This window comes from Delphinus delphis, chromosome 2 (genome assembly GCF_949987515.2).
Source record: "Delphinus delphis chromosome 2, mDelDel1.2, whole genome shotgun sequence".
NCBI classification, from domain to species: domain Eukaryota; kingdom Metazoa; phylum Chordata; class Mammalia; order Artiodactyla; family Delphinidae; genus Delphinus; species Delphinus delphis.
Window position 1 is genome coordinate 11,119,172 of NC_082684.1, and position 14,006 is coordinate 11,133,177.

At 53.1% G+C, this 14,006-nt stretch overlaps 1 protein-coding gene across 1 annotated transcript in view; it reads left to right on the plus strand.

Annotated features, from left to right (window-relative positions):
- Positions 1-14,006, plus strand: part of ASB2 (ankyrin repeat and SOCS box containing 2) — a 43,092-nt gene that overhangs the window by 6,267 nt on the left and 22,819 nt on the right. Inside the window, exon 2 of the mRNA XM_060003332.1 lies at positions 7,452-7,728. Coding sequence (XP_059859315.1) covers positions 7,523-7,728 — 206 coding nt within the window. The 5' untranslated portion in view covers positions 7,452-7,522. The remainder of the gene's footprint in view (positions 1-7,451; positions 7,729-14,006) is intronic.

Here is a 14,006-nt window from a genome sequence, read left to right on the forward strand (position 1 = left end):
CGTCTGGAAGGGTGACTAGCCAGGGGATGAGGCCAGGAGGGGAGGGAAGGGAAGGCAGATGAGCAGAGGACAGGAAGCCTCTTTTCTGGGCTCTCACTCCTGACTCAAGTCCCCGGCTGAGGGGGAACTTGATGCCCTGGAGGATGACTGCCAGTCCCTTTTCTGCCCCCAACCCTTCCAGCCACACCTCCCACCCCCAGTTTCTGATAAAACATCCAGGAAGCCACTCTTCCCGCCGCAGGCCCCCAAACGGCTACAGAGACCCCACCGCAGCTCCCAGAGAGACCCTGGCTGTCAGAGAGCCTGGATTTGTGGAGAGGGGAAGGAACTGGGGGGAAGAAGGACCACTTTTCAAATGCTATTATTTAGTCCTCACTCCAGTCCCGCAAGCGTCCATGTTTCTATGCCCATTTCACAGATGTAAAAACTGAGGCCCAACTTAGAAGAGCACTGGCTGTGGATGGACCAGGCACTGTTCTGAGTGCTTTACTGTGTTAACTCAAGGAGCCCCGTCACAGCCACTGTTATGCCAATTTTATAGCTGCCCTGGGAGAGGTGGGGGCTCCCCTGGAGCCAGAATTTGGGGCCCCACAAAGGAGGCAAAAGAGGAGCCCCTGGAAGCTTCAGGGGTGGCTCCAGTCTCTCCTGTTCCAAGCGGGCCTTGGGTCAGCTACTCTCGACCACCGCTCCCTCTGCAGGCCCCTGGCTCGACTGGCAGGGCCCACTACACTCTCGCTTTCCCTGGGAAAGGGCTATTTTTTAACCCCAATCAGCCTCCCAGAGGGTCCCTTGAGACCGCTGGCCTCTCTCCAGGACTCAGGCCCAGAAGGTAGCCTAGCCCCCAGGCTGAGGCCTCAGAAATCAAGCTGGACAGCACGAAGATGATGAGAAACTGAGGGCAAGAGAGGGGCGGGGCATCACCCAGGATCTCACCTCCTCACCCCTGCCCTCACTCTGCCATGACATAGGTACTCTTTTAGGTACATTTTACAGGTGGAGAAATTGAGCTTCTAAGAGGTCACAGAGCTAACAACCAGCAAAGCTGTGATTTAAACCCGTCCAAGCTGACCCCATCTGCTGCTTCTTTTCTTTTTTCTTTTTTTCATTTTTTGGCCATGCAGCATGGCCCGCGGGAACTTAGTTCCCCGACCAGGGGTCAAACCTGTGCCCCCTGCAGTGGACACGTGGAGTCTCAACCACTGGACCACCAGAGAAGTCCCCCCTAGGCTGCTTCCTAATTGCCCCCTCACGCTAAGGCTGAGCAGTGCCACCTGCCAGTGTCCCTGGCAGCAGCGCTAGCCTGTAACTGCACAGGCGCAATGATGGGGAAGTAGCCTGGTACCACACACTTCCTTACCAGCGGCCAGGCCCAGAACTAGGCCCGTCCGTGCTTGAACCTCTTAATTCTACCGCCACCTCCTTAACCACAGTACTTACCAGCGTCTCCGTTTTGAACAGGAGGATTCTAAAGATGGGGACTTACTCAAAGCCCCTCAAAGGCTAAGGGTCTCAGTGGGAAAATCAAGAGATGTCCGACCCCACAGTGAGGGTGGGGAAGTTCTTCTCCCTCAAGGTCCCTTCAAGGTCAACCCCCATCTGTGGGAACCCGCCGTGGTCCCCACCGCGCAGGTGCCGGGTTGGGTGAGGATGGCTAGATTACCCCTGCCTGCTCAGAACCCTTGTGAGTGCCACTTACTTGGATTGGTGTCCCTGGAATTCCCAGAAGGAGCATTGGACTTGAGGTAGGAAGCTTGAGCTCCAAATCCTACTTTCCAGCTGCCTGTCCTCATGCAAACCTTTCCCTTCCCCTTTCGGAATCTTAATCACCTCGTCTATCAGATGGGAGAGAGGATGCATAAGAATGAATAAGTTAATTCAACAAAAAACGTTCTTACTTTCTGGGGCAGTTGTTGGGGGCAATGCCATGGAATAAGTGACAAAAGGGAAAGTCTCTGGACGCTGTGTGATCCACGGGGGAGGGCCTGGGAGTCTGGAATTAGCTGCGGGACATGGCAGTTCCAGGTAACCATCACCTGGCTGTCCTCACCTCCCTAGGAATCTGGTCAAGGAAGGGGTGCTCGCTGGAGCCGGGTGCTGTCCGGGTACCTCTGAGCTACCCACACCAGGCTGCAGGGCCAATGCTGCCTTAGCGTGAGGGGCTGGAGGGGTCCCCTCCCAGCTGCCTGCACTCGACCAGCACATGTATATGGCCCCTTCAACATGGTGAAGTGGGTTGTCTCATTCCCATTTTTACTGATAAAGGAACGGAGACCCAGAAGGGGAAGTGACTTGACCAAGGTCACATAGCTAGTAAGTTGCAGAATTGAAACTAGACCTAGGGTTCCTGACACTCAGATCTGAGATCCTTCCATTCCTGCTTGGTTCGCTATTCCCCCATGACCGATGCTAAGCTCTATACATACGGTGGACCTGTTGAAGTGACCATAAGGGACTCCCAGGGACAGAGAGTTTGGTGTTCACTAGCACAGAGCTAACCAAACATCTCAACGAGTTGTAGAAGCTTTAGAACTGGAAGAACCCTTGGAAACCTTTTAGGCAAAATCCTCTTTTTGCAATGAGAAAACTGAGGCCCAGAGAGGGACAGGGATGTGGCTGAGGTCACACAGCACTTTAGCATCAACTTGGAGACTATAACCCAGGTTCCTGACTCTTAGTCCTGTGCTCTTCCCCCTCGCCCCTGGTCTGGAGCAGATGCCCTCAGGCCAGGGCACCACGACGCTGAGCAGGCACTGGGCATCGGCACTTCCGGTCAGGGTAGCACCACATGAACTGAGCCTCTGCCTTGTGCCAGGTGGGGGTAGAGCCAAACTCCAGCTCTGGAAAAGCCAAGGCAGGGACCTCAGGCACAGGGAAGCAAAGAAGGGGTGGGAAGCAGGGCCTGGGTCAGCTGGGGGTGGGGACCACCTGGCTGCACAGTGCCCCCTTCCAGGATGGAAGGGATGGAGGGCCGGTTCTAGTCCATCCCGCCATTTAACAGATGGAAAAACTGAGAGCCTGAGAGAGAAAGAGTTGCTCGTGGCTGAGCTGGGACGTAAACCCCCAAGTCTCTTGATTGCCGGTCTCTTTACACAATAAACAAAACTGAGGTTGTCGGTGCTGCAAAATAATAATAATGGTAATAATAATAGTACCCCAAACATTAGGCACAAAGTGATTTTGAGGTCAGAATGCCCCTTTTCCCTCCCCTAGGGTGGAGCACAGAGCAGCTACCTGACACTTGATGTGGAACTGTGGTTCTCAGCACTGGCTACCTACTAAAATTGTCAAGGAAGCCTTGGACACTGCAATGCTTGGCCGCCAGCCCTGGAGGCTTTGAGCTCATGGTCTTGGGTGGGACTAGAGCCTTGGCGTGTTTTCAAGACTCTCGGTCAGGCCTAAGAACCACGCTTAAAGATGATTTTTGACTGCATATAACAAAAAATCCACCTAACATTGGCTTAAACCATAAGGATCTTCAGTCTTTACCTAATAAGCAGGCCAGGATGGGCAGACCCAGCACTGGTTCAGCGGCTCAACAATATAATGAAGGACTCAGGAGACCTGTCACTCACTCCGTCAAACTCACTGTTGCGACACTGTCCCTCTCATGGTTACAAGATAGCTGCCACCACTCCAAGCAGCAAGTCCTCCAACACAAAGCAGGGGTGTGGGCGAGGAGTCATTTTCTTCACTGCTTTCTTTTTTATTAGGAAAAGGAAAGTCCTTCCTGGGAGACCCCGGCAGAATTTCCTTTATGTCTCTTTGGACAAAACCAGGCTACATGTCTACCCCTAAATTAGTCACTGGCCAAGGGGGTTCCAGTTGTCTTGGAACAGTCATGCTTCATCCATGGAAGAGGGCACACTGCTGCCTGAACAAAGCCAGGTTCTGCTATCAGAGAAATTGGGGGAAATGGCTGTTGGGTGGGCAATCAAGAGGGTCTGCTGTACCCTAAGATAGTGGAGACATACAGCCACCTGCACAGTAAACTTGAACCAGGCATTCTCCCCTTGTAAGGCATTGGCCTTGGGAAGACCACCCAGGGTCAAGTCCACACATGAACTACTGACCACAGCCCGGAGGGAGAAGTTCTAGCAGCAGAATGCTCCTTGGAAGAAACTGGGTAGGCTTCCTGGAAGAGGAGGCACTTGCTCTGGACCTTGAGGAATGAGAAGGAGTTCTTAAAATGCAGGAAGGAGGGAGATGTGTCCAGCACAGCTCAAGCAAGGGCACTGGGGTAGGAACCACAGCTGGGCTGGGGGAGAGGTGTGCCCTCGCCTTACTTGGAAAGTCAGGGATGCAGAGGAAGAGGGTGAAGGGAGAATGGGAACTGGATTTTGAAGAGGTGGAAGGCCAAGGCCAGGCGTGCAGGCTTTATTCTGTTAGGCAGAGGAAGGACTTGGTGAGGTCTGGGGTGTGGGGCTGGGAGACCACCATGAAGGCCACTGCTGAGGCCAAGCAGGAGGAAATCAAGGACTGAACCAGGCAGGATTGGTGGGGAGAAGCGGGTGGAGGGGAATGACCCCAGGAAGGCTGAGGCAGGGCACAGGACCGCCGTCCCCAGGTGCCCTTGTGTGCTGCCTTCGGAGCTGCAGCCTCGTCTAGCTGTGTTTGGAAAACCCACATTTGTGTGGTAATAACAACTCTCATTTGCTAGTGCCTTACGGCGCAGTAGGTGTTACTCTTAGGGCTGTGACAGGAAGTAGATGGAAGAATATCTACCAAGGGTTCAGCCCATGTCAGATCCCACCCCTCGCCCCGCTCCCACCCCAGATGGGTGACCCCCCCCCCCCGCTTGTGCTTTATGGCTGGTCCTCCTGCCAAGTGGTGGTTCCCAGTCACCCGTGGAGCCCTTCGAAGAAGTGGGATGCTCAGGCCACACTCCCAGAGATTCTGACTTAATGGGTCTGAGACGGGGCCCAAACACCAATCCTTTCTAGAACCAGTTTTATATCCTTTTAAGTAGATGTGTTACTGTGGTATCGTGTACAGAAATGTACAGATCATACCCGAACGGCTCCAGGGATTCTTACGAAGGGAACCAACCAACCATGTAATCACTTAGATCAAGAAATACAGCATGACTGGCCCCCCTCATGTTCCCTCCCACTTAGTAACCCCCGAAGGTAACCACTCTCCCGACTTCTGTCACCGTTAGTTTTGCCTGTTCTTGAACTTTCTACAGATCGAATCGTGTACGTATGTTCTTCATTGTCTGACTTCTTTTGCTCACTCGGGTTTGTGAGATGCATCCTGTTACTGTGCGTAGCGGCAGTTTGACTATTTCAATGGTGCATACGCTACCCATCACCTGAATACACCACAGTGCGCTAATCCATTCAAACGCTGATAGGCATTTGGGGCGTTTCCATTGGGGTTTACTTTTATTATTATTACTTGTTTTTGCGGTACGCGGGCCTCTCACTGTTGTGGCCACTCCCGTTGCGGAGCACAGGCTCCGGACACGCAGGCTCAGCAGCCATGGCTCACGGGCCCAGCCGCTCCGCAGCATGTGGGATCTTCCCGGACCGGGGCACGAACCCGCGTTCCCTGCATCGGCAGGCAGACTCTCAACCACTGCGCCACCAGGGAAGCCCCATTGGGGTTTATTTTGAATAACGCTGCTATGAATTATTCTCAAAGTTGTCTTCTGGTGAACATATGTGCACCTATCTTGGACATAGAGACTGGAGTGGGATTTGGGGGTCACATGACATGTATATGCCCAGCATTAGCAAATGCCATCCCATTTTGACACTTCTGCCACGAGTGGGGAGCATTCCGGTTGCTCCACTTCCTCTCCAACGCTTGCCATTTCCCATCGTTTTCACTTGAGCCATTCTGGTGGGTGTACAGTGGTATTGCATTGGGGTCTTAATCTGAGGTCTTCCCAAACACTTAGGAAGTTAAGCACCCTTGCGTTTGGTGGTTGGCCCTTTAGATGTCCTCTCTGTGAAGTGCCCGGCCTAGTCTTTTGGGTGTTGGTTAACTAGAGCCACAAGAATTCTACATGACAAAGCACCTGCCACAAGCATTTAGTCTCGCGCTCTGGCGCTGTGGGTCGATAGGCCGATCTAGGCCAGGCCAGGCTGGGTCACTCAGCTTGGGCTCCTCAGCTTCAGGCTGCAGGCCCACTGGACAGAGCTCCTCTGTGCAGGTTGGGCTGTGGCAGCCCCAGGTGGGTTCACCCTGGGGCCCAGCTAAAGGGCAATGGCTCCAAGGGGGAGTCCTGGCGATGGCAGAAGAGCGAGTGCCACTGCACACGTGCACGTCAAGTGGCTGCGTTATCATGTCCACCAGCATTCATTGGCCAGAGCAAGTTACACGGCCAAGCCCAAGCTCAGTGGGGAAGGAAGGGGCAACATTCTGCCTCCAGGGGAAAGGGGAGGGTGAATATTTGCCGAGCAAACAAATATTTGCCGAATTACAGCACTGGTGTTTTTTGAAAAGATCTCATGTGACTCTAATCTTCAGTCAGGGCTCGGAATCACTGACCTACAGCCACACTGCATGTCAGCCGGTCACAATGGAAATCAGGCTAAGCTGATTTGACTTCATTTCCTAAGAGCAGTTGACTCAACCAAAGTCCATTTCTCCTTAAGGCAATTTTTTTTAAGAAGACGGTCCCTGGAATTACACGGCAAAGGATTTTAACCATCGGTTTTAACTAGATCATGTGATTCATCTCTAATAATCTCACCTCTAGCACAAGGCAGAGAAATGCGTGGATAGGGTGTTGTTGGATGATTGGAAGGAAGGAGTGTGGGCACGGTTGTGTAATCTCCTTGAGGGCAGGGATTCTGTCTCTTGGGATCGTGTTGCTGTATCACCAGTGCTTAGAAGAGTGTCAGACATAGAAGAGGTGCTCAGTAAATTATCCCTCAGTTAACGATGCATGCACACGTGTTTAGATAGGCTGTCCGGAATGGAAAAATGAATGGTGGATGAGTGGATGGTTGGTTGAATATATAGATGTACAGATGGACGGATGGATAAAGGGATGGGTGGTGGATAGACAGATACATCTGAGGGTGAATAATGGAGAGATAGGTGGATTGTTGGATGATTGGCTAGACAGATGAGTGGGTGGATGGGAGCATGGATGTTGGATAGATGATTAGATGGTTGGACAGATGGATGGCTAAGTGAACAGATGGGAGGGTGAGTGGATAAATGAGTGGGTGGGTGGACGGCTGGATGCGTGGGACGATGAATAATTGGATAGATGGGTGGCTGGTTGGACAGATGGTTAGATAGGCTGGTGGAGTGATGAATAGATGAGTGGGTGGATGGATGTGTAGATGAATGGGTGGTTGGGTGGATCATAGGACAAAATGAATGGATGAAAAATGATTGTGTGATTGCCACAAGAAAGCGCAGCCTTCCCTGTGTGTAAACATAGCTACCTTGCATAACTCTTAGTGACCAGGGTGGCTTTGATCTCCTCACAGACTTTCCTGATCTGATGCTTGCTCCTCCCCACTGAGTGTCTTCTGGAGGCCAAGGTGAGAGGTGGAAGAGGATGGCCACGGAGATCAGTGCTCAGGGCAGACAGCGTGCCATTGGGCAAGAGGAGTACAACCTGTATAGAAGCCTGAGCGAGGATGAGCTGGTCCAGATGGCCATTGAGCAGAGCCTGGCTGACAAGACTCGGGGCCCAGCCACCACTGAGGCCCCTGTGTCCACACGTGTCAACCGCGAACCTGCGCATTTCTACCCGTGGACCAGGTGAGCGAGGGGAGGCCAGGTGGGGCGTCCATCAGGTACAGATCCCAAACACTGTTAATCCAAGACCAAGTTATCCTGGTCACTAAGATGCATTTTCACACTTACATTTATTATCTAAACTTACTGAGCTCTGAAGGTACCAAGTGCCACCTTGAGTGCTGTACACACTTTGCCTCATTTTATCCTCTTAAGGACCTTCTAGGAGGCTCTATGCTACATTCCCATTTTACAGATGAGGAAACTGAAGCTCAGGGCTGAGTAACTAGCCCAAGGTCGCACAGCTAGCAGACAGTGGTGCAGAGATTGGAGCTATCTGATTCCAGAGCCCATGGCTCGACCTTGTACCGCTGTTTTTATGTCTGGATGCAAAGGAACTGATGTTCTGAATCTGGCCAGGGTTTCCAACCCTTTCTATGCCATCTCCCTGGAAAAACATGTCTGAGAAGCAATGACATCTGCCCAGCAAAACCATCCTGCCTCCTGTTCCGGCTCCGCATCTCAGCACGACCTCATCCTCCCATTAGCAGGGCCATCTACAGCAGTTCCATGTCACACCAGTAGAAATATGACACGGTCCACAACTGCAGTTCCACAGATGCAATTTTGAATTGTGTGACCTTGGGCAAGTCATTTAACCTCTCTGAACCTCAAACAACAATGGTAATAACAGCAGCAACAATAAACAGACTTTTTCCGATGTCCAGAGCCAGTCGACACGGATGAAGGTGGGTGACGGTACATCTTGGCCCTGTGCCCTGATGAAACCTACCAGGGTGTTCCCCAAGTGACTCTGGCCCTTCCAAGGCTGGACCACTTCTGCCAGGAAGGCTGGGCAAAGGCCTGGGATGCCCATCACTCAGGAGCCCCCTCCCTAAAGGGGAAGGCAGGCAACCTCCTTGGGCAGCTGGAAGGAATATGAAGGCTCCAGGTTACTGAGCTGACCACAAGGACATCCCATCCTGAGACCCAATCTGAAAAACAAAAGCCCAGGGCCAAGGACTCGTGGTGGCTGATGCTCTAGAGACCCTGGTTCCTGTTTTGGCCAGTTCAGCCTAAGTCAGACCACAGGTTCCTCTTTCTCAGAGGGATCAGAGAGAGAGAAGAGCAAGTTCCCTCCAACCCGGCCTGCAGCACAAGCCATATGTCCTGGGGCCTCTGCAGCCTTCTCCCCAGCATGGGAACCCCCTCCAGGAGTGCTGTAGACACTTGAAAACATTAGAACTGGGCCCTGACCTCCTCCTTCCTCTAGTGGTAAGGAAGTGGCGGCCCCACGTGGGGTGTGAACATCTATCCTGAGAAAGAAAGCGCTCACGCAGCAGGGAAAGGACTTATCCAAGGCCATGCGGCCCTCACCCAAGATCCAGGCACAGTCAGGCAGGGCAGGATTCAGCCTGCATCTCCTCACTCTTGATGTGACCTGAAACCTCCTAGGCTCTGTTCTGCCCTTTCATCTCCGAAAGGAGGCTGGGTTGGGCCCTGCTAGGGAAGCAAATCCCTTTCACGGGATTGTTAATCACATTCTCTTCCTCCACATGCCCAGCCCACAGGCGTTCACTTGATCCCGACAAAAGCCACGCAAGGTGGACGTTTCTGTGCCCATTTTACATATGACAAAACACGCGCCCAGCAGGGCCAGGAACTGAACCAAGGTCTGTCCCACCCTGAAGTTCAGACACTTGCCCAGCTCCGTTGATTCTGCAAAAGCCTCTCTCTATTTCCTGTCCCTCCTCCACCTTGAAGAGACGTCTCCCCACAGAGATTCAGGGTCCCCCAGACAAGAGACACACGGGTTTGTGCTCACACTCAGACATGGTGTCACAGTAAGTATGGGGCCCAATAGGGTCCTTGTCCACTTTTTCCCCCAAATATCATAGTGTTCATCTAAGTAGACCCCCGGCAGGTTTAGAAAGCGGACATCACATATGTCCCCAGAGGCTCCATTTGCCAGCTCCGCCTCATTTTTGACCAGCCTCCCAGGTCAGGCAAGTTGCTCTCTTACTTTCCTGACTGTTTCTTTCACTGCCCTGACTACAACAGTCTCTATGTATTTCTTTCTGCCATTAACCTGTGAACTCCTTGAAGGCAGGGGCCTCAGCCGTCTTCCTTCTGGTGAGGCCTCGTGTCTAGCACACAGGGCCTGACCCGTGGCAACACCTCATAGCTCTTGGTGAACGGATGAAAGGGTGAATGAGTGAGGAGGTGGCAGACTAGAGCGGAAACAGGAGTGGGTTGGGAGGTTCGGCTCCTTCTTCTGTCACCTACCGGCTGTGTGTCCTTAGGCAAGTTACTTGACTTTTCTGAGCCCCAGCAGCCTTATGCCTAAAATGGCAATAACAAAAACTTGCCCAGGCCTACCGTGCAGTATTCTTATGAAAAGCTAATCAGATGAGGTGGGTGCTGTCCCACATCCTGCAGCCTGAACAACTTCGCTCCACTTCCTACCTGAGGACCCTGAGTGCCCATCTCAAGGCTGCCTCTGTATCATGGACAAGCTTTTGTGTCACCCTAGGAAGGCATTGCCCGGCCTCCTGAAAGTGTCCCCAGGGACACTGTGTGACCTCCTTGGGGACAGGGAAGAGATATTACTCACTTTTGTATCCTCAGTACCTGGCAAAGAGCCTGGATCATTGTAGATGCCCAATGAATGTTTTCAGGCAAATCAATGCATTTTTAAAAAATATTTATTTATTTGGCTGTGCCAGGTCTTAGTTGCGGCATGCGGGATCTAGTTCCCTGACCAGGGATCGAACCCGGGCCCCCTGCGTTGGGAGCGTGGAGTCTTAACTGCTGGACCACCAGGGAAGTCCCTGCATTTTGAATCCAATAAAATTCTCTAGAAATATAATTTATTGTCATCAGCTTGTGACCAAAATGGCAAACGTGGACGTAAAGGTCAAGCAGGTCTTTGGGATCCTAGAAATGAAAGTCAGCTCAGCATCCCAGAGAAAATATAATATTCCCTTTTAAAGTCATCTTCCAATTTGTTCCTCTCCCACCACGAGGTAAGGGGTGAAGTTTGAACGTGTATGAGGATCATTTTCCAAGCCTTGGCCCGCTGAGGGCCCCCCGAAGGGCAGACCAACGTCCCATCCAGTGGAGAAGTAGTGTTCATGCACTCATGGAACAGGGAGCCCAAGGGTACAAAAATAGCAGTCCGAGTGGCTCCAGGAAGCTGAGTCTTCCAGTCTTTAAACTTCTGCATTTTATTTAAGGTTAAATTTCTAAGAAGAAGAAAGAAGAAAGCATGAAGCAGGAACTTGCTCGGGCGGACGTGTGCACAGCTGCAAACAATTCAAATAAGCCACCTACACTTACTGTACACTTACGATGTGCCAGGTGACTTCCCTGCACCTGGATGTGCATCAGGCCTGGTTCCTGTTCTCCCTAAGCTTTCAGTCTAATGAGGGCAAAGGCCCAGAGGTACATAATCATCCAACAGGATGGATGCAGCAAAGAGGCTTGCTTCGGTGTCAGAGGGACACAGGAAGGGTTGATCTACTTCTTAGTCAAGGAGGTGGGCTTTGCAGGATTAATAGGAGTTTGCCAAACAGGCTAGAGGAAGCAAACCTCTTTGAGCCTCAGTTTCCTCATCTGCAAAAGGGAGCCAATTTCATCTCCTTCACAAAGTGGACTAGAGGATGAAATGAGATGACTTGTGCCATGTGCCTATCATAAGACTTGGTACAAAGCAAGCTCTCAATGAATCTTAGCCATGGATGGGAAGGCAGAAGTTGCTGCAGCTTGGAATCCATGTTCTCTACATGTGAGTCCTCTCTGGCCAGCCCAGAAAGGATGCATTGGCCAGTGGGTGCGGGGGAAACAGAACTCTCATGGGGGGAATGGGCATGGAGGGGGCAATCCCGTGTGAGCTCTTCCTCTCTCCAGCCAACAGGGCAGGGGGCTGGTTCTCCAGGAATTTGAGGTCTTGGCATACAACCACACAGCATCAAGATTACCATACGGGACACTATCCCTACAAAGGCTTTTGTTTGCTTGTTTTGTTTCATTCATTTAAATTTATCAAGCGCCTGTGGTGCCAGGCCCTGTACTCATGACACCTGTGTTCGTGTGAGGACCAGATGGGAGGACAGGTATGGGATGCTGCTCGGTGGCAGGCATGGGAAGACTCTTGTATTTGTCAGCTCCCTGTGCTATTAAGACGCCTGCTTGCCACCCGCATTCAGCCAGGTCCAGGCCAATGTAACACCCTTCCTGGGGCTGGCCTGGGCTTCTCATTAACTCAGACAGGGCCCACTGAGAAGTCAGGGGGCCTTGTCATCACAGCCCTGGTCCCCACTCTCACCGAGCCTGACCTGTGTCTGAAGCCGGGACCAGCTGGTCTCCAGGACAGGGCTGTTGGGAGCTGGTGATGGTGACATACTACCAACCCCGACCTGCCCGCCCACGCAAAGGACGTGGGGCCCTACCTGGGCCCCTTCCAGGGCATGACCTTTGCCCACATCCTGCCATGTTCCTCTCACTTCTGATGACTCAGCCCTAGTGGTTTTCTCTGCTGGGAACTTCCCTGCTCTGGACCCGAGGTGAAATGGGGCCTGTCGCCTTGATCAGAAAGAGCACGGAACCCGGTCAGCGGCCTGGCTCCCCTTCCGGCTCTGAGCACTCATGCTGCCTACCCCTAAAGCCTAGTTAACACGCTCAGTTTCAGAGCGCCCAGAGCGGTCCTCCTGCCTCTCTCCCAGCCCCTCCCTTGCGGCTCTGTGGTGGTGTGTGTCCTCACCACCACCCCCGCCCGACCCCGTGAGCCTCTGAACACCTGAGGATCAACAAAAAGAAATATGCCATCCATCTGCACCCCCGGCCCTAGCACAGGCTGTGCAAGCATAGAAAGGAGGCGAAGCCATGCCCCATCGTGAGGGAATGTCACCGTCGCCGTCTCGCTGCCATCCCCACCAGCCTCACCGTTCCATTGTTGCTGTTATTATTATACCGTCAGAGATATGTCCTAATTTTAGGGTGGCGGGTAGGTTTTCATCAATGAGTTTTACCTGGCTAAAAGCATTCTAACAACAAAAAGTGATGGGAGGCCACACGTGGATCAATGATGAGAGTGACCGGGTCCCCAGGGCCACGTAGAGATAGAAGCCCAGGGCTTTGTCATGACCACAGGGCTGGGGACTGCTCAGGTGGGCCTGGCCTCAGGCTGCTTCCGTCTTGCCCAGCATCCTCCGCTTTTCAGGGCCGGGAGCAAGTGCAGATAATGACACTGAAACAGCAGCTCTCAGGGCTGGGGAAAAGGGGCCCTGGCAGGGCCAGTCTCTGCACCCCTGTCCCCAGGATGTGGTGTGAGATCTGTACGGCATCCTGAGTTTCCATGTGAGCTCGTTGCAGTGAAGGCTCCACAGCAACAACAGCAGCGAGGAAACCCCTGGTCAGGTCCTGCTTCCTCATTTTGCAAAGGAGGAAACTGAGGCACAGAGAGGGGTGGGGGCTTGTTCCCAGTTTCAGGGCCTGTCAGCGTGGCGGCCTGAGAGCCAAAGAAGGGAAAAGGGGCGGGAGGCACCAAGCCTCTGGAGGAGCGAGCATGTGTCGGAGCTCCACGGCAGACAGGAGTCGACTCTGCAGCTGCGTGTGACCCTGGGGCCGTTTCCTGCCTCTAGGAGCCCCAGTCTCTGAGTCTAGGAAAGGCAGTGGCATTGGCACCCGCTCTAGCGTTCATGGCATCACACTCGGCCTCGCTGCTCAGGAGCAGGTGGGGGAGAAGGAAGGTGGGAGGTGATGACCGTGGTGCAGCAGGTGAAGGGGGCTGGCATCCTTCCCGTCTCTCTCTGCTCCCTCCCTTTCCCTGTGCCCCGGCCTGGCTGAGGGTGTCCACAAAATCTGCAGGGCCTCAGGGTCACAGTTCCAGCACCTCCGTGGCCCACGGGATACTGGTCACCTGTAGCAACACCCTTCCCAATCCCGCAGGGGACTCTGCAGAGGGGCGCAGGAGACCAGGCCGGGTCCGCTGGGGTGTCTGTTGCACCAGGGTCCCCAACCAGCTGGAAGATGGGCCAGCATGCCCTGTTCCCATTCCAGCTCCAACCAATCCAGATCTGTGCAGTGGCCACCTCCCCTCCTTTCACCCCTCCTGTCCTCACAACAGCCCAGTGGGGTGGGAAAAACTGAGACTCAGAGAGACGAAATAATGATGCAATGAATGGTGGACACGTGTGGAGCCCTGTGCCTGGCCCTCTGGTAAGCACTTTACACCATTCACGCATTCAGGCCTCACCAGACTAAGTCCCAGAGAAGATGCACCTGTTCGAGGTCACACAGCC